The sequence below is a fragment of the Moschus berezovskii genome, chromosome 6, assembly GCF_049115385.1.
Source record: "Moschus berezovskii isolate FMDL1 chromosome 6, NW_MosBer_1.0, whole genome shotgun sequence".
In the NCBI taxonomy this organism is placed as follows: domain Eukaryota; kingdom Metazoa; phylum Chordata; class Mammalia; order Artiodactyla; family Moschidae; genus Moschus; species Moschus berezovskii.
In genome coordinates, this window is record NC_142465.1 from 123,787,403 (window position 1) to 123,811,706 (window position 24,304).

Here is a 24,304-nt window from a genome sequence, read left to right on the forward strand (position 1 = left end):
CCTTCCTTCCTTCCGTCCTCCTTGCCCTCAGCTCTGGGTGAGACCACAGGCAGTCCGCCCCCCGTGTGGCCACAGCGGCTGTGTTACCGGTTGGGGCTGCTGGGCAGCTCTTCTTTGCAGCCAGCAGTGGCTAGAGTGTGGCCCTCACTTCTTACGTCATGACAAAGCTGTTGCTGACACTGTCTACTGGAGACATGTCTCAAATGTAGGAAGTTCTGGTGTCCAGGTGGGGCTGTTTCCTTCCAGGACTGATCCCAGCTGAAGCTCGAGGGCAGTTGCCATGGGCATTCGGTGGGTCACACCCCCGAGCCTTGTCGCCTGGCTCCAGGCCTGCCCATCTCCTCACCAGAGAGACACCACAGGGGAAGAAGTACTCGCTCTGCCCGCCTTCTCCACTGACGGCTCAGTCCAGGCTCTGTGTCCCTTTAGCAGCAAGACACTCTGTGGCCTGGAGATCTAAAGAGATCTCAGAAGGGGAAGGTGAGGTTATCCCTTATGTCAAGGCCTTGAAGGTTGGTAATTTGTGGAAATGCATCTGGAAGGCCCATGGACTCGGCTGCTTCAGACTTTGATCCCAGACCAGCTCTCTCTGTGTGCTTCTAGCTTTCAGTCTAGCCTGACAAGCAGGACAATCTTCTCAGAGCCCCACATCCGCTCTAAACTCCCTCTGTCTTCCAGACCCTGTGGTTGGATCTGAATCCCACATGTGGCCTGAGGGCTGCCTGTCTCTGAGCCCCACCGCAACACTCAGTTCTGCTCTGGCTCTCAGTTTTATTCATGTCTGACCCTGCACGTCTGATTTTACCTAAAAAGATTCGTGGTGAAATGGCTTTGGACACAAAGTTGGCAAGCTTTCTTCTCAGCCGGTGCTTCTCAGAACTTCTGCTGTGCGGCGTGCTGTGGTCTGACCGCCTCCTTAGGGGTCGCTAGTTATCATCCCACAGAAGACGTACATTTCTGCTGTGGTGGAGAACCCTGTTCGGGGAACGCGCTGTGAGCCCTGTCCTGCTTGCATCTGGGAGTCTGGCTGGAGCCTGATGTGACTGCAGGTGCCTCGAGGCCCACCGGACTTGCTCTTTTGAAACTGGACCTGTCGTGTGCCTGCCAGAGCAGGACACAGGGGCCGGGATGTGTTCTGTCCTTGAGGAGGTCCTCACAGGTGGAAGACCTGTGAGGTGTGTTTGCAGGGGAACGTGATCAGGGCCTCAGGAGCCATGAACTCCACTGGAGGAGTGGGAAGGGGTCCTGGAGGAAGGCCGGGGCGTCTGGAGTGTGTCAAGCTTGGAGCCGTGAGCTGGTGTGGGCAGTGAGACGTCAGGGCTGGAGTGTGATGCTGATGCCAGAGAGGGTGCCCCGCGGTGTCCCAGCCCGAATCGTTTGAGCTCCTCTTAAGGGTTACTTCCCTCTATGAGGCTCTTAACCTGCAGGAGGCCACAGGCCTAGACCTACCTTGCATGAGTGTAGTGGTGGAATGTTCCAGGCAGCAGCCAGGGCCGGGGTGGGCTTTGGCTTGCCTGTCGGCGCCGCTGGGTGGACAGGCAGTCAGGCCTGAGACTGAAGCATCCCGCCCCGCCCCCCGCCCCCGCATATCATGTTCCTGGCTTTGACCTATGTGCCAGGAGTCAAGGCCAACAATTAGGAAGCCAGGCAAGAGGTCCTGAGCGAGACCGTGAAAGGCCTGGGGTCAGAGGTTGCTGGGGGATGAGGAGAAAGGCCTGGGTTAATGCTGGGAGTTGGGTGAAGAGATGGAGCAGCTGATGGGGCTCCAAGGCCTCTGGTGCGAGAAGGACTTGGGGAGGAGAGCACGTGTGGAGGCCCCAGCAGAGGTCTGGGGCTCAGGAGAGACTGGCTTGTTCTGACATGCGGCATTCGTGGACACACTGGTTGCAGCTAAGGGTGGGAGCGGATGCCGTGGCCTGGAAGAAAGTGCGAACCAACTGGGGGACCATCTAGAAAGGAAGGGGAAGGCACCTAGGAGGGAAACTGGTGCGCAGGTCAGCAAGGGGATTCTGCTGACACCCGCGGCGACTGCAGGGACTGGGTAAGGGGAGGGGAGCGTGACAGCAGACCTCACCGGTCCCGGCGTCGGGAGTGAGCCAGAGAGCACAAGACTCAGATGCCGGTGGGAGGGGTGCTGAGGACCGCGGAGCCTGGCTGAGCTGTCTGGAGAAAGACCAGGAGGCGTCCGGGGGTGCAGGTGACTCGTGAGGGACACGTGTTAGAGACTGTGGCCAGAAGCCCTCTGGGAGGCCGGCGGGGCTGTGACCGGGCCGGGCCATGGTCAGGGCCTGGCAGGGAGGCCATCAGAGTGCGGAGAGCGGTGATGGACAGTGGCGGCCGTGCAGAGGTGGTGTGGAAACGTGGACCTGACCAGGGACACCCCGGGGGTCCCGGCCCGGGGCAATGTGGGCAGTTCCCTGTTCCCAAGGGGAAGGGGAGGAGGAGCAGACCCCCGGCCAAGGCATCCCTGGACACTTCCTGCCAGGCCCTGGGGCCTCGGGGGGACAGCTGTCGGAGTGTGACGAACCCTCTCCCTCCGAGGCCCCAGGGGATCGTGGCCCTCTAGTCCTTCCCTCCCTCACCTCCTGGCACCAGCCCTAGCCTCTGGCAGGTGCCCCGCTCCACAGCCAGGATCTCCCCTTGGCAGGGCCTCCCTGGCGCTTCTGAGCCACTGTGCCCTCATCCTTGGCCTCCAGCTGACCTCCTGCCAGGGCTCCTGACCCCGCTCCAGGAGACGCCTGGGGTGGGCACACAGGACTCCATCCTGCGACGCTGGTCCCCGGGCCTGGGTGGGATGTGTGGGGGCCTGGGCACGGGGACGGGAGTGCTGTCCCCAGCTCCGCTCCCTTGCCCTCCCTAGCAATCTCTACCTCTTGGGCTCCCTCCAGCCCCTTGGGGCCCTCCCCACCCTCCACTGCTGCACTTCTTTGCCCCGAAATCCAGGTGGTGCCGCGGAGGCCAGGTGTGGGGGAGAAGAGGGTTCTTCGAATGACCGGTGCCTGTTCCCTGAGCGTCACCCAGGTGCCCTTGGAGCCCCTCTCTGCTGGGGTGGGGAGAGCACGGTCTGGCCTCTTCGAGAGGCTCTGCTCTGGATCTGAGCAGCTGGGCGAGGCAGCGGGGACAGAGGCTGAGGAGAGGGGGCCAGGCAGCGGAAACCAGGTCGAGTAGGACAGAGCCGGGTCTCCTGGGAGAGGCTGGCCGCGCACCGGTGAGAGAGGAAAAGACAAGACCTGCTTTCAGGGGAGGAATGATGCTCGGGGTGCCCTCCGCAATGTGGGGCAGGTGCCAGTCAGGATGGCACAGAAGTGGGGGAACCCAGGGGAGGGGTCCTTAGCCCAGTTCAGGCAAGGGCAGAGACAGGGAGGCGGGCCAGCAGCTGGAGGGCAGCCCTCAGGCCAGCAGCAGCACAGGCCACAGAGCACCCCCAGTGCCAGGCATCTGCTGAGCATCTGGCACACACGGCTCCGAGTGAAGCCTGTGGGTGAAGGCCACAGAGCAAAGAACAGGCCACAGGCAGGCCAGAGGCCCGCCCAGACCCGCCCACGTCTGGCCTCCACTTCCCCTCGCCCTGCAGCTCCAGCGTGCTCCCTCCCATTGCACCGGCCCACTGCCTCCGAGCCTCCTCTCTGGGTGTCTGGCTAGCGGGCCCCCACCTGGCTGCGTGCTGTGGTCCGCGCTGTGCTGGGCCGCGCCCGCTCGGCCGCCAGCGCTAACTCTGTCTCTCATTGCTCTCTCCTGCCCATCTGCATGTGGCTGCTCTGTCTAGCTGCGCGGTGGTCCTGAGCGCCGGCTGTGTAAGTGAGCATGCCCATCCCATGCCTCTCACCGTCCGTGCGCTGCCCGCCTGGATCTCTGCTGTGCTTGGCCTCGTGGGGCTCCGGTGCCATGGCCGGCTCCCCGAGGCCTCCCTTGGCCACAGCAGGGGCTAGGGAGAGAAACTGGGCGGGGGCGATGTGGGATACAGGAGTGGGTTTTCTCTGGAGGAGTCCTCCCCGTCGGGCCATGCTGGGGGGTGGAGGGGCTGAAGGCCGGGTCCTGTCAGGCGACGCTGGGGAGTGAAGACCACCTGCGCGTGTCTGTGAGTGTGCGCTGCTTCTGCACATACGCTGCTTGTCACTGCCATGGGCAGGCCGCCGCCGCTGCCGCTGCATGTGTGTAACGTCCGTGGCTGCTGCTGCGTGCTGTCCTGCACAGCGAGGCCGCGTGTCATGGGTGCACCGCGGCCTCACACCAGTCCTGCACGCGCTGCTGCTCTGTGTGGGTGTGAACGCCGCCTGGTGTCTGTCTCAGACCTCATGGACTGTTCAGTCTTGTGCTGCCACCAGCCTGTATCACGACTCAGCCAGCCCTGCAGCCGGCTCAGGTCTTTCTGGGTCTCATGATAACGGAGGGGAAAGTGGTGAGGGGTACTGCCAGTCCTACTCTAGGGTATGGGTGATGGGGTGGTGTCCAGAGCTGGTGTCTAGGGCTGTCAGAAATGGGGGGGGGGGGTCAGCGCTTTGCCCCAGAGACTGCCCTTGCTCAGGCAGCCTGCTCTCTTGAGCGCCCATGGAGTAGAGGGGCCAGGACTTTTACTCCCTTCAGTCTAGGGCTCGCCATCCCCCAGCAGGGCACTGACTCTGACTCTGGGGGCCAGGCCAGAGTAACCACAGGATCCTATCCTCCTTTCTCCCTCTGGCCCTAAGGCCCCCCCCTCCCCCGGTCCCAGCCACCCCGCTTCCCGCCCCCAGCGTCCTCCTGGCCGCTGGCCCCGCGCCCCTCCGCCCGGCCCCGCCCTGCCTGGTACCCCTCACCTGGCCTTGACCCCCTCTCCCTCCGCAGGCTCTTCAGCAGCCTCGGTGAGCTGAGCACCATCTCAGCGCAGCAGCGCAGCCCTGGGGGCCCGGGCGGCGGGGCCTCCTACCCGGTGCGGCCCGGCGGCCGCTACCCTGTGGCGCGGCGCGCCCCGAGCCCAGTGAAGCCCGCGTCGCTGGAGCGGGTGGAGGGGCTGGGGGCGGGGGCGGGGGGCGCGGGGCGGCCCTTCGGCCTCGCGCCCCCCACCATCCTCAAGTCGTCCAGCCTCTCCATCCCGCATGAGCCGAAGGAGGTGCGGTTTGTGGTGCGCAGCGTGAGCGCGCGCAGCCGCTCGCCCTCGCCTTCGCCGCTGCCCTCGCCAGCGCCCGGCCCGGGCTCTGGGGCCCCCGGCCCCCGCCGGCCCTTCCAGCAAAAGCCCCTGCAACTCTGGAGCAAGTTCGACGTGGGCGACTGGCTGGAGAGCATCCACTTGGGCGAGCACCGCGACCGCTTCGAGGACCACGAGATCGAGGGCGCGCACCTGCCGGCGCTCACCAAGGACGACTTCGTGGAGCTGGGCGTCACGCGCGTGGGCCACCGCATGAACATCGAGCGCGCGCTTAGGCAGCTGGACGGCAGCTGACGCCCCCCGCCCCCTCCCCGCGCCCCGGCCGCGCCCTGCGGGCAGGGCCCCCCTCCGCCCCCGGGCTGCGGGCTCGGCCCACTCCCCAGCCCCCACCCTACCGGCGCCCGGGCCAGGAATGTTGCATGAATCGTCCTGTTCGCTGTCGCTCGGAGACTTGCCCTGTACATTGCTTAGCGCCCTCCCAGGCCGTCGAGCCCCACCCAGCACACGGTCAGGAAGGGCGCGGGCCGTGGGGGCCTGGAGCGGGAGGGGGTCGGGGCGGGGTGCCCCAGCCTGACCATCTCCCGCTGAGCTCCTGGTGGCTACTTTCCCAGAGGGGGTAACCTAGTCCAGCATGCGAGGTCAAGACACACCTTGGTGACTCGGGGGGAGGGGGGAAGACATTGGGGTTCTCGGTTGGGGGCCAAGGAGCCCCCTGTTTTGCATATTTTAATCCACTCTATATTTGGAACAAGAAAAGGAACAAATATCTCTGTCCTTAATAGCTTCCCTTCCCCTGCCCTCCAGCCCCCAGTTCTGCTGCGGCTGCCCAGTCTTCCATCTCTGGCCCCTCAACTGCCACTGCCGCCCCACACTGGGCAGGGGACGCTCCAGCTGGTCTGGGGTTGGCCGGGGTCCTCGTACCCGCCCCGGGGCCCCGCTGGGCCCCCTCCCCTCGCTGAGCTATGGTGATCCCCACCGACCCTTCAGGTGCTGCGTGGAGGAGGGGCGCAGGCGGCAACTCCTGTGGGCGCTGGCACGGCCACGCGGCCTGGGAGGGCCGCCCGGGGCGGGTGTGGGCGCAGGGCCCTGGCACCTGCCCCCGGCCGCCTCCCTCACAGGGTCTCCCCCCAGCAGGGGTCTAGCCTCCTCCCCACGCTGCTGGGCGACCACAGCAGAGACGCCTCCCTGCCTCAGACCTGAAGTCGCCAGTTCAGCCCTGTGTGTGCGCGCATGTGCGAGTGTGTGAAACTCGGGGTGCGACTGAGTGCATTGGAGCCCCTTGTGTGCCTGACTGGAGGGGGGTCCCACAGGGCCACTCTGGACTAGTGTGGGGGCTTCGGAAGCTTGCACAGGGTGCGTGCATGGGTGTGTGCCTGTGAAAGCACCCCGTCTCCACTTCCAAAGAAAGTCAGAGGTCGTCTCGCACCCTGGGACCTGCTGTTTGCCCAGCCTGTCCCTCCAGAGCCTCGCGGAGCCTGAGTGGGCCTTCTGGGTGAAGCGTTGCTGCTTGGGAGAGGCCCCCAAGGGCCCTTGGAGGCAGTGCTCCGCCCCCGCTGGGCTTCTAGGGGAGATCATAGGGGCACCCCTAGAATCAGGCCGCTGCAAGCCTTGGGGAGAGGCAAAGACCCCAGTGGGCACCCCAGCCCCCCTTACTGTGACTCCTCACACTCAGCAATGACCTGTGGGGTGGGGGGCCCGGGACGTTTTTAAACCTAGGGTTTGGAGTCTGGACTAAGCTCCATCCACGTCACTCACGAGTTTCTGTTTATATTTCTAGCTTTTTTTAATAAAAATTAAAAAACCCAGAAAACAGAAGTTTTCACAGCCCAGGGGCTTGGCACGCCGGTCTGTGCCCACCTGCCCCGCCCAGGCCCACCGGCCCCATGCCCTGGGCAGATTCACACCCAGTAACCCGTTCACCGACAGACCAGGTCACACACACAGCAGTCACTGTAACAGGCTGCCACATACACACTCGTCTCACTCACCTGTGGGTTTCGGTTCCGTTCAGTTTGGGTTTTTAACTTTACAGGGTCAGTTCCGCTTCGCCCTCCTTTTGTACGGAGCTCCACCTGGGGGGTTTCTCCCCCCGCTCCAGCCCCGAGGCCTGCTGACCCTGACGTTGTGATACACCCCACAGAGATCTATGTTTCTTATATTATTATTATTGATAATAATTATAATATTATTATGTAATAAATTTATAAGAAATGAAACCATTTCTCAGTTGCCTGCTTGAGACACTGGAAGCGCAGACTCTGCCCTCCTTTGGACAGGCCGCACAAGCCTCCCTGGCCCTCAGCAGGCGTCCGGCCGCCTCCACCGATGACCTGCAGATCCTGTCTCCGACCTGGTCTCCTGCTGCTCCACGCCCGCGTGCCTGGCTTCTTTCTGCCTCGCTGTCTCCGAGTTGTCCTGGGCCTGAGCCCGTGCTTCCTGAGCTGGAAGCTTCTCTTTCCGCTCACCAGCCCAGTGAGTGACCCCTCCTGAGCTAGAAGTGCGGGTATCCTCCGGAGCCTCTGTCCTTTTCCCGCTAGTGTCCAGCTGTCCCTAAATTCTGCTGCTCCTGTCTTTGAACCCTTTCCTGTCTACCTGTGCTCTCCTGCCCCAACAGCTTCTGCCCAAGTTCAGATCTCCACTTGAGCCAGCTGCCACCAGCCATTTATGTGGCAAATCTGGTATGGTATCTGGTGGGGAGGGTAGTAGCTTCCAGGAAGGGCAGGGGCACCTCAAAGAGAGAAGGGGGAGGTATAGCGAAGCGAGTGGACAAGAGACCCAGAGGGAGCCGTGGAGGGTGGAGACTGTGGCTGAGGTCTGACAGAGGGCCAGAAACTGCAGGGGTGGGCCATCAGACCAGCTGGGCACCTGGTGGGGTTCTAGGAGGGCAATGCGTGCAGAGCCACGCCACACTGGGTCAAGGTGGAGTGTGAACATCACACATGGCACATGTAGACCTCGACTCAGGATGGGACCTGGGTGATGCCTCCAGGGAAGCGAGAAGATGCCAGGAAGGATAAGAACGGTGGATGGAGTGAAGCCCTGTGTGCAGAAGGGGAGTGGACTCAGGTGACTTTACCTAGGGCGGGCGGAAGGCAGAGCAGCTCTGAGAAGCAGGTGGGCGTCTGGAAGGCCTGCTCGGGAAGGCAAAGGCCCTTGGCAGGCTGAGATGGTGACCACTGGCTTTGGGACCTTGAGAGAGGCTTGGAATCTGTCTAGAAAGCTCCACAATTTCTAATTTTCATATTTTCACGTTTTTGGCTTCATTTTCAAGTTGTAAACTGTGGTCGTCCCACAGAAGTGGCCTCGAAGGAAGTGGGAACCTGGGAGGGTCTGAATGTGGAGGAAAAGGGGGCCTCTGAGTCCCCCAAGCCCGAGCGCTGTGGCAGCCGTGGGTCGGTCCCTTCTGAGCCGCATGTGGGACCCTGAGTCCGGCTGGAACTGGGCCTGGAACTGGGGGCCAGTCCAGCAGGCACGGCAGTGGGATCGCAGCGTGGAAATGGCATTGCCATACTGGCCCCAGGTCCTGGGGAGAAGGCAGATATCCCGTGGGTCAGAAGACACCTCAGTGCCTCAGGAAATGCGTCAGAACTTTCAAGACCGGGACTTTTCGAGAGACGCCGTGATCAGAGAAGCAGGTGGAGGGATGGCAGAGGGTCGTGGCGCGGAGTGAGCTGCAGCCTCCCCGCGTCCTTCACTCAGGACGGTGAACTCCCTGCTCCCTCCTGGCTCCTCACAACCTCAGAATGTCCCAGCTTTATCCCCTCAGGGGCCCTAAGCATCTCACCAGCATGCAGTCTGCGGCCTGGAGCAGAGAGCGCTTTGCAGGTGGCCCTCACCGCTGACCACCCTGCAGGTCCTGTGGGCAGCTCTGGGCACTGAGGTTGGATGGATGAGGAAGGTCCTGCTCTGCAGGGAGAATCCTATGCTGGAGAATGACAGGGTTGGTGGGAGTTAGCAGGCTGGGAGGAGTGAGGCGGGGCAGGCGGGAGCCGGCTGGGGCTGGGCTGGAGGTGGGCACTGGACGGCCCAGGTGGGGGCGTGCAGAGGGAGCCAGGGCGGGAAGGAGGCTGGGGAAGAGAGAGGGGCTCGCGGGGATGGGGAGGGTGGGGCTCGAGAATAGGGAGAAGGAGCCTCAGGTGGGGGGGACCCCTTGTCCTGCCCCCTGTGCTGGGAGCTCCACCTTGGCCTGAGCCAAGCCACCAGGAGCCATTGAGACCCCATCCTGTGGTCCCAGAAGCCTAACTGTCCTGTCCCTTCCTGTCTCTCCTTTGCTCTTCAGAACAGTGTGGAGAAGGCAAACAAAGTCACTCCTCCATTAAATTTAATGACACAGCTAAACCTGCTGGTCTGCGTGTCTGACAGTCAACATATCCCTGTGGCTGGGAGCAGGGGCTGCTGCTGCTGTTGCTAAGTCACTTCAGTCATGTCCGACTCTGTGCGACCCCATAGACGGCAGCCCACCACCTGTTTAAGGGTCAGAAGTGGCCACTGCTCTGCAGAGTCACACGATGGTTTTCTTCTAAAATCTAGACACTGGATCTTCAAACTTTGTTATTGTGTAACCCCTAAATGTTTTGAAAATCTGGGTACCCCTTTCCATTTTGAAGCTTTTATCTTACATTTTCATCTTATATACTAAAAAGCTTGCAAACAAGCTTGCAAACGTTATGATTTCCAGAAAATTGTACGTATTACATTTAAAATAAATGGTTACATCATTCTGTTATACGATTCACATGAATCTAAATGTCATTTCGATTTTATGCCCAACAAAATCCTGTAAAAACACCTGGATAATCTCTAACAGTCAGCACTGTAACATCACTTATTGAATTCCTGCTGCCATTTCTTGAACTGTATTTTCAGTCTTTTTTTGATTACTTTATTAGGCACAATCTGTTACTGAGTTAAAATAAGCAAGTTCTCGGGGAGGTGAAATACAACCTTGCAGACCTTCAGATAGAGGAGGTGAGGCCACGTGTGATGAGAGAGGAAGAAAGACACCTTGGAAACGTGTGTGTGGGAGGAGAGTCCTCCTGAGACTCAAGTAGCAGAAACAAGTCCTGTGACACTCAGGCATGGGAAGTTAGAGACCCCTGGCAGACACGGTACCTAAGAGCTCTGAAACCGTTGGAGGGGAGGCAAAGCCCCTCACAGTCAGGGTGAGGAGGAGCAGGCCTCTGACACGCAGCAGCAGGGATAAAACACTTGTGCCACTCCAATAGTTGATACTCTTGAGATCCGATTGCATTTTTATCAGGGAAATAAAACCTCTTGCCTGATAGGAAGGGAAACAATGAATACTGAACTCAAGTAAGGAAATTTAATCATCCTGCTCCTCACCAGGGGGATAGGTCCCAGTAAATAAAGATGAAAGGCATGTTCTGGCTTTGTAATAAGAGAGACAAGACCTTCTGACCTTCAGGGAGCGTAGATTTGGGGACAGTCATGTAGAGAAAATGGTAACTTCCTGACAACGAACAAAGTGCACGAGAGGTTGTCTCTGGACATGAGAGAGGAAATGATACGTCCTGACGATTAGATAGGAGAGACGGAGATGCCTGATGCCCAGGGGTGAGGAGGGCTCAGAGAGGGATGATGAGACATGCTTGTACTGCAGCCGGAGACAGGAGACCCCTTGGTCACTCAGTGAGCAGAGTCTGGACCTCCAGATACAGAGCAGAAGAGGCGCGTCAGGCGGAGGTGAGACCCCCGACACTCAGGGCCTGTGTGACCTGCTTGTGCTCAGATGGGAGGTACCAGATTTCATGGCCCTCAGATAGTGGAGATGAGACCTCAGGACACTCAGGAAGGGCAGAGAAAGACTTCAGACCGGGGGCTGAGATGGGAGATTCGGACACTTACGGAGAGGAGAGGAGACCTCATGGTGCGCAGGTAGAGAAGATGAAAGCTCAGGATTCCGACAGGGAGACCAGGACCTCCTCCAGCAGGAGCCGAGAGACTGCCCAGCAGGCAGGTGGGGACACGGAAACCCCTGCCTTTCATTGTGTCAGTTGAGGCCGCAGAGCATTCACAGAGGTGAGATGCAACCTCCTGACACTCCGAGGATGTGAGACCTTTCGGTCCTCAGGTAGAGGAGATGGGACAGAGCCACTCTCCTGTCTGAGGTCTCTGGCCCTGAGCTGGAAGGAGAGAGACCCGCAGAGTCAGGGAGAGGAGACGCGCTTCCATCAGCAAGGAAGACACATGTGGCCTCCTGGGTGTTCAGTTGAGGGGGATGTGACATGACAGTTACACGAGAGGAAAAATTCAGCTAGTTCAGTCGCTCAGTCGTGTCCGACTCTTTGCGACCCCATGGATTGCAGCGCGCCAGGCTTCCCTGTCCATCACCGACTCCCAGAGCTTGCTCAGACTCATGTCCATCAAGGTGGTGATGCCATCCACCTACCTCGCAGTTAGAACATTCAGTTAGAGAAGATGCTCAGGTAGAAGAAGTGACGTCATCTGACTATCTGAAACGCTTTGTGCCTGGAAAGAGGACAGGAGGTGTCCTGACACGTGGGCAGGAGAGGTAGGTGGTGCCTCGTGACGGTCACGTAAGTGAGGAGTGACTCCTTGGCATTCAGATAGGCCAGCTGAGACCTTGTGCCCGGGTACGGGCCCTGAGACTGCTCCTCCAGCAGGTAGAGATGTGACCTCATCACGCTCTTGCAGGGAAGGTAGAACTTTTTAACATCCAGGTAAGGTGAGGTGAGCATTTTTCTGTTCTGGGATACGAGACGCTGTCTCCTGACAATGAGAAGCAGCATTATTTCATGACACTCAGGTACAGCAGACAGTTTTCTGCTCTGCTCAGGTCCCGGAAAGGAGACCTGGAGACGTCCAGCTAGAAGATACGAGGCAGAAAGTGGGCTCCGTAGTTCTCAGCTGGGGAACGTCAAATGGTCTTCAGAAAGTGCGCTGAAAGCACGCCCGTGGAAGAGGGAAAGAGTTTGCCTCCTGCAGGGTTAAGGTCTGTCAGCCTGTAGAGCCCGGCTCCCTTGAGTTGCTGATGTGCTGGCCCGTCTGCTCACAGAGGGGCTGAGCTGCCCCGCGGTCTGTGAGTCGGAATGGGACCGTGGTTACAGTTTGCATGAGGGCTGGGGGAGGCTGTGCAAGACATCGGGAAGTCGCTCCAGTGTGAACCGCCTGGCCTGATTTCTGGAGGGTGGGGGTGGGACGTCACCCTGCTGATTGGTCGGAAGGCCATGAAGCTTTGTGAGGTCACTGGGCTTCCAGGCCTGGCTGGGGCAGGAGTTTGGCAGAGATGCTGCCAACTGCCGTTCTGCTGGTCTTGGCAGTATCTGTGGTCGCCAGAGATAACACCACGTGTGAGTAAGTGTCAGACAACTTGGTGGGGGGGGGGGGGAGAGTGTCTTCTGAGCAACAGACCTCGTCCAGACTCCCTCTGTCTGGGCTCTGCAGGAAGCCAGGCTGGGGCCTTAGCATCCCCCGGGTCTCACAGCACCTGCGCCCCACACTGCCAATTCGGACCTTCCCTGCTCCCACCGTCCTCAGCCTGGAGCCCCCAGGGCCTCTGGCATCTAAAGCTTCCTCCCGAGAGGAACTCTGGGGCTTCCGCAAAGCACAGGTCAGTTTCCACCCCCACCCCACCCAACCAGTGACCGGCTTCACTGCCTCTTGATCACTGAGTCCTGCAGACCCACCGCCCCCCCCCAGCCCTGTGCTGACCCCCAGAGATCTCAGGGCGTCCTCATGTAGCACCTCAGGGACCCCCACTCCGTGTGTAGACTCCCAAGCCCCCAAGGTGCCCTGCAATCCCAGAAACTCCCTCCTTCTCACCAGCAACACAGAGCCTGGAACGTCCACCTCCGCCCCGCCCCGCATGCCTCCCCCGGGTCACTTCCACCGGCCCTGCTCTCCTCCTGCCGCCACCCAGCCCAGCCCTGCAGCTCCGAGCCCCTCTGACTCCTTCCTGAGCCTCCACCAGGATCACCCCGTCCACGCCCACATTAGCTCCCGCTCCTGCCCAGCGATCTCCCATACTGCTAGGGCCCTGGGTCTGTCCTAGCTGCCTGTGGCCCCTCTATCCCCGCTGTGTGACCACAAGACCCGAGAAACTCCCCCCTCCGAACATTTCCCAGGGCCCCTGGCCGCCTGTCCCAGCACGGCCCCCAGCACCGCTGCTCAACTGTGCCCCCCTGGACCCCCACCCTGGGGCTGCCCCTGCTGGCCCAGGACCCCACGGCTGCTCCCCCTGTGACCAGCCTCAGGCCCCTCTCCCCTGCTGCGGAGGTGCCGGGCTGGCCTTGACTTGAACCGTGCCCGTCGTCTCTCCTCAGTGGCCCCTGTGGGATACGGTTCAGGCAGAACCGGCAGGGGGGCATGCGGATCGTCGGTGGGCAAGATGCCTCCCACGGGTCCTGGCCCTGGATGGTCAGCCTCCAGATCTTCACGTACCACAACAACCGGCGGTACCACGTGTGCGGGGGCTCCCTGCTGAACGCCCACTGGCTGCTCACTGCTGCTCACTGCTTCAGGATCAAAAAGTACGTGTGGAAACTCGCAGAAGGGGTCTTCAGAAAGGCTCTTCTCAGAACCGGGCATTCTCCAAGGGTCTCAGTGCCAAAGGTCCCTGAGGCTCTGGGCCTAGTGGCAACCAGACTGCGGGGTTGACCCGGACCTGCTGGGGATGGGGCCCTCCGAGGGTCATGGTCACCAGCCAGTCCGCAGCCAGTGTGACCTGGCTTACCTCTGTGCCCACAGAAAAGTGACCGACTGGAGGCTGATCTTTGGAGCTAAGGAAGTTGAGTGGGGGAGCAATAAGCCGGTGAAGCCGCCTCTGCAGGAGAGATATGTTGAGAAAATCATCATTCATGAGAGATACTCTGCAAGCTCAGAGGCCAACGACATTGCTCTCATGAAGATCACCCCTCCTGTTCCCTGTGGGCACTTCATTGGACCAGGCTGCCTGCCTCAGTTTAGGGCAGGCCCACCCAGAGTTCCCCAGACATGCTGGGTGGCTGGCTGGGGATTCTTACAGGAGAACGGTGAGTGCGGGCGGGGCAAACCCCCTTGCTATGGTCTTAGGTGAAGGGGAAATATGTTGATGCCTGCCTGAGCCCTACCCGTGCAGCCCCGTGCTGCGAGTGGATCCTGTAACTGTCCGCTTTCACAGCCAGAGAAACTGAGGGTGAAGCTCCGCGTCCAGGGCCCCTCGCCAGTGGCTGGTGTGGCCTCCAGGGCTGGCTGGGCGGCAGGCCCAGAAGAGCGCCTCGGCATCTTTGGAGAGGGGTCAAGGCTGGGCCTGGAGCTCCAGGGCTGCCTCTGGAAGTGGGGGGTCGTGCTGTGAGGCAGGCAGCATGTGGAGAAGGGCTCTGGATGGGATTTCCCTCTCCGTGCCTCAGTTTTCCCATCTGTAAATGGAAGGGCCAGGTCACATGGTCTCCAAGCTCTGCGACTCTCTGCCCCCACCCTGTCCGTCAGTCCCACCCAGCTGTCACTGCGGGCGTCCTCTGTAGCCCACGGCAGGCGCTGCTGCTGGGCGTCACTTTGTGCGGGTGAGCAGCCTGGGCAGCAAGCTTCTGCCAGTGGGGCAAGATCGAGTAGAACAGGTCTCGTATGTGAGCTGTGCTTTCAGCTTCCCGTAGGTGGGCACGTGAATCTCCACCAGTCGTGTCAGGGGTGTGAACGTGTGATTGGACTTGACTTAGCGCTCAGCCTCCTCTGCTCATTGATGGAAAATGTGGGCCTCCTGATTCAAGGCAGATCAGTCATTTGGGGTTTAAACATCAGTGTTTTTTTGTGTCTTCTCCTCTCCTCTCTCAGAGTTGATTTTGGTTTCTGGTAGGACTGCTACCTGCGCCGCCTGAGGGGAAGCGTATCTCACAGCCTCTTCCCTGGCCTGGGGTGTCAGCCTCTGTCTGGCTGCTGGTGTCTGTGGCTTTGCCGTGGCTCCCAGAGCAAGCACATACTTTCTTCCTGCTCCACCCGCTGCCCTGCTCTGTCCACCTGTCCAACCTTGTCCTCAGCTGTCGGGCGTTCTTGCAGTCCCTGGGAGGCTGATCTCAGAGTCTCCATCCAACAACCCCTCAACCCCACCTCTGCTGTCCTTTTGGTCAGGAGAATTGTAGGCTCCCATCTATATCCTGGGTGTCACATAAGGCCTCTTTGTTCTAGAATCACCTTAAATTTAATGCAGTTTCTATCCTTTTTTGTTTGTTTGTTTATGCAAACCCATCCCCTAAAAAGTGAAAGTGTTTAGTCGCTCAGTTGTGTCTGACTCTTTGGGGCCCTCTGGACTGTAGCCCGCGAGGCTCCTCTGTCCCTGGAATTCTCCCGGCAAGAATACTGGAGTGGGTAGTCATTCCCTTCTCCAGGAGATCTTCCAGCCCAGCGACTGAACCTGGGTCTCCCAGGGTCAAGTCTTAAACCCCCAGGCTCCTGTGATACTCCTTCTGACCTTTCTTTATCTTGACCTACCTCTTCCTTGAACTCAGATGCTTTAGGGCTGGAAGAGTACTTTTGGGAATCGGTCTCTTTTTCCATTAGACTTTTAGTCTCAGCAGGCTTTTTTTGGCACTTGATATTTAAAGCCAAGGTGCGAGATCGAGAAAACTCTTTTCTGTTTCAGGCCACCTGTCTCTTAACAATGAATTGCATGGCTTTCAGGGCTGTAGGCTCTGCCATAGATTTAAAGGGTCACCTTAATGGCCAACAAGCCAGGCTTGTGTTTGTCAGTTCCATGTTCAGTTCAGTTCACTTCAGTCGCTCAGTCGTGTCCGATTCTTTGGGACCCCATGAATCACAGCACGGCAGGCCTCCCTGTCTATCACCAACTCCCGGAGTTCACTCAAACTCACCTCCATCCAGTCGGTGATGCCATCCAGCCATCTCATTCTCTGTCATCCCCTTCTCCTCCTGCCCCCAATCCCTCCCATCATCAGAGTCTTTCCCAGTGAGTCAACTCTTCGCATGAGGTGGCCAAAGTGTTGGAGCTTCAGCTTTAGCATCAGTCCTCCCAATGAACACCCAGGACTGATCTCCTTTAGAATGGACTGGTTGGATCTCCTTGCAGTTCAAGGGACGCTCAAGAGTCTTCTCCAACACCACAGTTCAAAAGCATCAATTCTTCAGCGATCAGCTTTCATCACAGTCCAACTCTCACATCCATACATGACCACTGGAAAAACCATAGCCTTGACTAGACGGACCTTTGTTGGCTTTTTAATATGTTCTGCTTTTTAATATGCTATCTAGGTTGGTCATAACTTTCCTTCCAAGGAGTAAGCGTCTTTTAATTTCATGGCTGCAATCAGCATCCGCAGTGATTTTGGAGCCCCCCAAAATAAAGTCTGACACTGTTTCCACTGTTACCCCATTGATTTCCCATGAAGTGATGGGACCAGATGCCATGATCTTAGTTTTCTGGATGTTGAGCTTCAAGCCAACTTTTTCACTCTCCTCTTTCACTTTCATCAAGAGGCTTTTTAGTTTCTCTTCACTTTCTGCCATAAGGGTGGTGTCATCTACATATCTGAGGTTATTGATATTTCTCCCGGCAATCTTGATTGCAGTTTGTGCTTCTTCCAGCCCAGTGTTCCTCATGATGTACTCTGCATATCAGTTAAATAAGCAGGGTGACAATATACAACCTTGATGTACTCCTTTTCCTATTTGGAACCAGTCTGTTGTTCCATGTCCAGTTATAACTTTTGCTTCCTGACCTGCATACAGGTTTCTCAAGAGGCAGGTCAGGTGGTCTGGTATTCCCATCTCTTTCAGAATTTTCCAGTTTATTGTGATCCACAGAGTCAAAGGCTTTGGCATAGTCAATGAAGCAGAAATAGATGTTTTTCTGGAACTCTCTTGCTTTCTCCATGATCCAGGGGATGTTGGCAATTTGATTTCTTTTTCCTCTGCCTTTTCTAAAACCAGCTTGAACATCTGGAAGTTCACGGTTCACGTATTGCTGAAGCCTGACTTGGAGAATTTTGAGCATGACTTTACTAGCGTGTGAGATGAGTGCAATTGTGCGGTAGTTTGAGCATTCTTTGGCATTGCCTTTCTTTGGGATTGGAATGAAGACTGACCTTTTCCAGTCCTGTGGCCACTGCTGAGTTTTCCAAATTTGCTGGCATATTGAATGCAGCACTTTCACAGCATCATCTTTCAGGATTTGAAATAGCTCAACTGGAATTCCATCACCTCCACTAGCTTTGTTCGTAGTGATGCTTTCTAAGGCCCACTTGACTTCACATTCCAAGATGTCTGGCTCTAGATGAGTGATCACACCATCGTGATTATCTTGGTCGTGAAGATCTTTTTTGTACAGTTCTTCTGTGTATTCTTGCCACTTCTTCTTAATATCTTCTGCTTCTGTTAGGTCCACACCATTTCTGTCCTTTATTGAGCCCATCTCTGCACGAAATGTTCCCTTGGTGTCTCTGATTTTCTTGTTCCATGTTACCTGTACCTAAAGGGCAGGGAATGTATGAAGCCCTCACTGCTGCTTAGATGGGAAGGAAAAGGGGGGTGCTAAGGAGGTTGGGAACATAACTGAAGCCTTGCAGACATGCGTTCAGCCATCCACCGAATGCTTGCTGGTGCCCTCCCCAGCCATGGTGCTCCATGGGCTTCCTTGCTGGCCTTATGCTCCAAGTCTGCCCCTTCCCACCTGTACTGCACACAGTGTTCAAACCCACTGCGCAGTGACTGGGCTGCTGTGGCGGGGCTGTTGGGATTCTCCTGCCTGTGGGACCACGTGATTCAGAGGGTACAGTTGCCTTGGCTCTTGGGCTCCAGTTCAGGGCAGTTCAGTTTCTCAGTGGTGTCTGACTCTTTGCGACCCCATGGACTCCAGCACGCCAGGCTTCCCTGTCCATCACCAACTTCCAGAGCTTGCTCAAACTCATGTCCATTGAGTCAGTGATGCCATCCAACCATCTCATCCTCTGTTGTCCCCTTCTCCTCCTGCTTTCAATCTTTTCCAGCATTGAGGTCTTGTCCAATGAGTCAGTTCTTCGCATCAGGTGGCCAAAGTATTGGAGTTTCAGCTTCAGCATCAGTCCTTCCAATGAATATTCAGGACTGATTTTCTTTAGGATGGACTGGTTGGATCTCCTTGCAGTCCAAGGGACTCTCAGGAGTCTTCTCCAACACCACAGTTCAAAAGCATCAATTCTTTGGCACTCAGCTTTCCTTATGGTCCAACTCTCACATCCATACGTGACCACTGGAAAAACCGTAGCTTTGACTAGATGGACCTTTGTTGGTCAAGCAATGTCTCTGCTTTTTAATTTGCTGTCTAGGTTGGTCATAGTTTTTCTTCCAAGGAGCAAGCGTCTTTTAATTTCATGGCTGCAGTCACCATCTGTAGTGATTTTGGAGCCCAGGAAAATAGTCTGCCACTTTTTCCATTGTTTCCCCATCTATTTGCCATGAAGTGATGGGACCAGATGCCATGATCTTCGTTTTTTGAATCTTGAGTTTCAAGCCAACTTTTTCACTCTCATCAAGAGGTTCTTTAGTTCTTCTACAATTTCTGCCATAAGGGTGTTGTCATCTGCATATCTGAGGTTACTGATATTTCTCCCAGCAATCTTAATTCCAGCTTGTGCTTCATCCAGCCTGGGATTTCACATGATCTACTCTGTATACCACCTGACCTGCCTCTTGAGAAACCTGTATGCAGGTCAGGAAGCAATAGTTAGAACTGGACATGGAACAACAGACTGGTTCCAAATAGGAAAAGGAGTACATCAAGGTTGTATATTGTCACCCTGCTTATTTAACTGATATGCAGAGTACATCATGAGGAACACTGGGCTGGAAGAAGCACAGGCTGCAATCAAGATTGCCGGGAGAAATATCAATAACCTCAGATGTGCAGATGACACCACCCTTATGGCAGAAAGTGAAGAGAAACTAAAAAGCCTCTTGATGAAAGTGAAAGAGGAGAGTGAAAAAGTTGGCTTGAAGCTCAACATCCAGAAAACTAAGATCATGGCATCTGGTCCCATCACTTCATGGGAAATCGATGGGGAAACAGTGGAAACAGTGTCAGACTTTATTTTTTGGGGCTCCAAAATCACTGCAGATGCTGATTGCAGCCTACTCCTTGGAAGGAAAGTTATGACCAACCTAGATAGCATATTAAAAAGCAGAACATATTAAAAAGCCAACAGAGGTCCGTCTAGTCAAGGCTATGGTTTTTCCTGTGGTCATGTATGGATGTGAGAGTTGGACTGTGAAGAAAGCTAATCACTAAAGAATTGATGCTTTTGAATTGTGGTGCTGAAGAAGACTCTTGAGCGTCCCTTGTACTGCAAGGAGATCCAACCAGTCCATTCTAAAGGAGATCAGTCCTGGGTGTTCATTGGAAGGACTGATGCTAAAGCTGAAACTCCAATACTTTGGCCACCTCATGCGAAGAGTTGACTCCCTGGAAAAGACTCTGATGGTGGGAGGGATTGGGGGCAGGAGGAGAAGGGGACGACAGAGAATGAGATGGCTGGATGGCATCATCGACTCGATGGACATGAGTTTGAGTGAACTCCAGGAGTTGGTGATGGACAGGGAGGCCTGGTGTGCTGTGATTCATGGGGTCCCAAAGAGTCAGACACGACTGAGCGACTGAACCGAACTGAACTCTGTATATAAGTTAAATAAGCAGGGTGACAATATACAGCCTTAACATACTCCTTTCCCAAATTGGAACTAGTCTGTTGTTCCATGTCCAGTTCTAACTGTTGCTTCTTGACCTGCATATCTTGACCTTGATTTTTCAGGAGGCAAGTCAGGTGGTCTGGTATTCCCATCTCTTTCAGAATTTTCCAGTTTGTTATGATCCACACAGTCAACAGGTTTGGCATAGTCAATAAAGCAGAAGTAGATGTTTTTCCGGAATTCTCTTGCTTTTTGTATGATCCAACGGATGTTGGCAATTTGATCTCTGGTTCCTCTCCCTTTTCTAAATCCAGCTTGAACATCTGGAAGTTCATGGTTCACGTATTGCTGAAGCCTGGCTTGGAGTATTTTGAGCATTACTTTGCTAGCGTGTGAGATGAGTGTGATTGTGCAGTAGTTTGAACATTCTTTGGCATTGCCTTTCTTTGGGACTGGAATGAGAACTGACCTTTTCCAGTCCTGTGGCTACTGCTAAGTTTTCCAAATTTGCTCGCATTGAGTGCAGCACTTTCACAGCATCATCTTTTAGTACCTGGCCTTGGGCTTGGGCTCCAAGCCAGATGCAATGTCGGCTGCTCCAGCCACAGTGCAGGTTGGGGTTTTCTTGACCCCTGATCATGGCCAAGCATCTGAGGCTATAAAGGAAGTTCTGACCTGGCCTCAGCGGTCATTTCAACCACCTGTGCCCCTGACAGGTCTGCCTGTGTGTGGAGGCACCACCATAGGTCTGTTGCCTCCATATCTGAATAAAGATCTAAGGCACATGGAGGGATTCATCAGCCCAAGTCCTGCGGGTCCCGTCCACAGCTGAGTGGAGGATGGAATACAGGGGATGACGTATAGCCGGAATGAAAGGTGTGTCTTGGACTTGAGTCTAGAGAGGAAAACCCTTGATGTGAGTCCAGGGTTCCCTACTGTGACCTTGGGAAGTGCTATTCCAGTCTCCTGATTGGAGAAAAGGGGAACAACAGTTTGTAACTCATGCAGTGCCTGTGAGGTATGAGTGAGATGAAGCCTGTGGGACTCAAAGTAAGTGCTCAGCCTGCCCTTGTTACAGTTGTTAATGTCATGGCGAGCTGCCACAAGCCAGCTTCCACCCTTAACGTGCCGGACGCTGCGCTGCCTCCGCTGCCCCCGTCTGTCATCTGGCCACAGTCCCCCTCCGTCCTCTCCCCTCCAGTCCCATCTCCCAAGCCTTGCAGCTGCTCTTCCAGCTGCGTTCTCTTTCCGTCCAGAGTGGATAAGGAGAGGCCAGGAGCATAGGCTTCCGTGGGTCTTCAGTTCACGTGGAGCATTTCGGGCCGTGGAGGGCTCAGCGGAGGGAGGAAGGCAGGGCTCTCCCAAAAGACGTCCTCTGCCTTCCTGACCACTGAGTCGCCCGGCTGCAGCCCGCAGGACATCGCCTGTACTGCAGGAGGCGCGTGTGGACCTTATCGACCTCGACGTGTGTAACTCGACCAGGTGGTACAATGGGCGCATCCGTTCCACCAACGTGTGCGCAGGGTACCCTGCAGGCAAGATCGACACGTGCCAGGTAACTCTCCGCCGGGTGCGCTCGTGGACATGTCCTTTGTGGGTCCCTGAGCAAACCTCCCTGGTCCTGTCTTCCGCTGTCAGCAGTCACTCTGCGCTTGGGTGGTGACACGCATAAGCTGCCCAGCAAAGGCTCAGTCACCATATTTAGAGCTTTCTTCCGCCCTCACACAGCGGTCATATCATCCACACACTGCCCAGAAGAGAATGTTTCCCTCTCTTCTCCAGAATGCAAAAGGGTCAGATCCACTTGTACACACACTCGTGTACCCGTGTAAAACCATGCACACAGACGCTTGGGTTTGTCTGGCTTCCCTATCAGTGCACGAAACCTCAAGGAAATCTCTACCCTTCTCACAGCCCCAAAGAACTTGTTGGCAGCACCTCAAACTCTGCCATAACTGCATGTGTTCATGGCAGCAGGAGACTATGTGACTGCAGAAATTACCCCCCCCCCAGAGGCTCTGGCCCTTCTGGGCAGGGAAAGTGGCTCAGGCCGAGCGTGACTTCTGTGTCCTTCTGGGCAGGGGGACAGCGGCGGCCCTCTCATGTGCAGAGACAGCGTGGAAGACAGCTATGTGGTCGTGGGAATCACAAGCTGGGGGGTAGGCTGTGCCCGAGCTAAGCGCCCCGGAGTCTACACGTCTACCTGGTCCTATCTGAACTGGATTGCCTCCAAGATAGGCCCCAACGCGGTGCACATGGCTCAGCTGCCCACCGCTGCCCCTGCTTCTACTCCACTAGCCCAAGCGAGCCCTGGCTCCTCTCAGCCTTCTGTTCGCCCACCTTGGTTCTTCCAACACGTTCCTCGACCACCTCCCTCTCAGCAAGCTATTGACGTGGCCCAATCCCCACGTCCCTCAAGCCCCCGACCCTCAGTCCCACCGACCCCCCGACCCCCACGACCACCCCCGCCGCAGCCTTCCACTAGGCCTCCCCAGGCACTCTCCTTTGCCAAGCGACTGCAGCAGCTCATAGAGGTCTTGAAGGGAAAGACCTTTCTTAACGAAAAGAGCAATTATGAAATGGAAATCACAGAGCTTCCAGAACAACATGCCTTCTCCTGATCTGAACCCATTCTCAATGGACCCAGTGAAGCCCTCACTCCTGAGGGAAAAAAAGATGAAATAAATGGATATAAATACAAATATAAATATATATACACTAAGAGATGCTTTCTGGACTTCTTCGTATATGCTCACCTCCCCAACTTAATCCCTCATCAAATCTACCCTGCCTCCATTCACCCTTGTATTGTATTAATGATGTTGACTTAAAAGAAAAATTGCACAACATGAGTTGTGAGTTAAGTTTTATTTGGGGCAAAATGAAGACTCTAGCATGAGAAACGGCACTTCAGATAGCTCTGAGACACTGCTCCAAAGAGGCGGCAGGGGAAGGTCAGTAAATGTGAGATTTTTGGTGAAGGGTCCGTACATGCAACCAAGCACGTTTTTTTTAGAGGTTTCTGCTGGTCTCTTGAAGATTACTGCTACTCATGAGGAGCAGACCTTATCCTGAAGGATTTTAGTGCTTTTCTAGATATGAGGAGATTGAAGAATTGGGTTCATAAAGCCAGCTCCTGAAAATATCTGTCTGAAGACCTGTCCTGTTAGTTTTCCTGGAGCACCAAGAGCCTCATTTCTGCTTTCCACCCGAGCTCCTTTCAGAGGGTGTTGAAAGTCAGTGGCTGGAGTGGCACCTGAGTTCATTCTTGTAGAGGTGGATGGCAAGTGCCAGTTTGTAGTTGACAATGTCAGTTGCGGTTTTTAACTAGAACAAGATGACCTGGGGTCATATAGTCCAGGTAATTATTAAATGCTGGTGTCTCTGCATATTAAGTCAAGGGGCCGCACAGCTCCCTTGCAGTGAGCTGACTGAACATGAAGGATGTCCGTCCAAGTCTGCTGGAGGCCATGCTCTCCGGGTGCAGAGAGACAGACCCATGCGAGGAATCTGTCCTTAGTTTGTTACTTCTCTCCTCCTTGAGGTGGAAAATTTTCCCCTGGGTCTGTGATCTGCAGCTGACACTTGGGTCTCCTTCCTGGAGAGACAGGGCTAAGCTCAAGGCACACTCTGACGGGAGCCTGCAGAGTCCAGGGTGGGTTCTCGTATGCCTTGTGCAAGCTTCTCATGCACGTGAATATAACCTGATCCCCTTCTTCTCTTTTCCTTGCTCATATCACTCTTTGACTTCCTTTTCCATTTATCAAATGCAGACACTTCCATATAGCACACGGGGACCCCGTCTCTAACTGCGCTCCACAACGGGGGCATTCATGAGCCGGTGGTGTCCCAGAGGGGACTTCTAGTGTTTCAACACATTTCCCCACATCTAAGCCGACACTGGTTCACAGCACATTCATCAATCCTTGCCAACCTAATCGATGCTTAAATTTTCATTTTTAAAATTATGAATGAAGCTGTTTATAAGTGAAGTGAGACTCTTTGATCTGCCTTCATGTTCCTGTGGACACTCTAGCCCTGAGAATGGCTCACAGATTCTGGAGCAGAAGCCTCTGCACAGGGACAGGAGGAGCAGGGAGGAAACGGAACAGCTGTGTGCAGAACCACGAAAGGGGGTTCAGGCATCTGAGGAATATGCTCACTTCCTTACGGGACTGTCAGGCAAATGACCGATATTCTCAAAAGTTAGAATTTGTAATGAAGCTTATTGCTAGGAAGAATAGCAGAAAAGGATTCAACAATGGCTAAGCCTGCACAGGGCAAAAGCCAGACGCTGGAAAACCAGGCACGTCAGGCATCACAGATGTAAAGGGGCGGAAGTTCTAACTGTGGATTTGATCGGTACATGAAATCTAATATTTACAAAGAAAAAGCTGAATGAACCAATGAATATAATTGTGGTAGATTTTAAATGGGAGTGTAAAAAATGGAGGTAGTTCATTTTTAATATGATCAAGAAGCAGAAGCTAGCTTATTGATGTTTTCTGAAGAAACTCCATTCTTGGTAAAGAATCATCAATGACCCCCTCTGGT

The 24,304-nt window shown here is 55.8% G+C and overlaps 2 protein-coding genes across 8 annotated transcripts in view; both read left to right on the plus strand.

Moving 5' to 3' along the window:
• Positions 1 to 7,338, plus strand: part of SHANK3 (SH3 and multiple ankyrin repeat domains 3) — a 50,989-nt gene extending 43,651 nt beyond the window's left edge. For 5 of the 7 annotated variants that reach the window (XM_088837606.1, XM_088837608.1, XM_088837609.1 and 2 more), the window contains exon 22: positions 4,822 to 7,338. In XM_088837606.1, coding sequence (XP_088693732.1) covers positions 4,822 to 5,416 — 595 coding nt within the window. In that variant the 3' untranslated portion in view covers positions 5,417 to 7,338. Of the gene's footprint in view, positions 1 to 678 lie in introns of all 7 variants that reach the window. The other 2 variants (XM_088837611.1, XM_088837612.1) reach the window with 2 other exon arrangements.
• A 5,048-nt stretch (positions 7,339 to 12,386) lies between these two features.
• ACR (acrosin) lies at positions 12,387 to 22,371 on the plus strand. Its single transcript, XM_055396739.2, has 5 exons — positions 12,387 to 12,457; positions 13,426 to 13,632; positions 13,850 to 14,133; positions 21,160 to 21,305; positions 21,832 to 22,371. Exons 1-5 carry the CDS (start codon positions 12,390 to 12,392, stop codon positions 22,369 to 22,371), a joined length of 1,245 nt encoding a protein of 414 aa, XP_055252714.1. The 5' UTR covers positions 12,387 to 12,389.
• Positions 22,372 to 24,304: the final 1,933 nt, after the last annotated feature.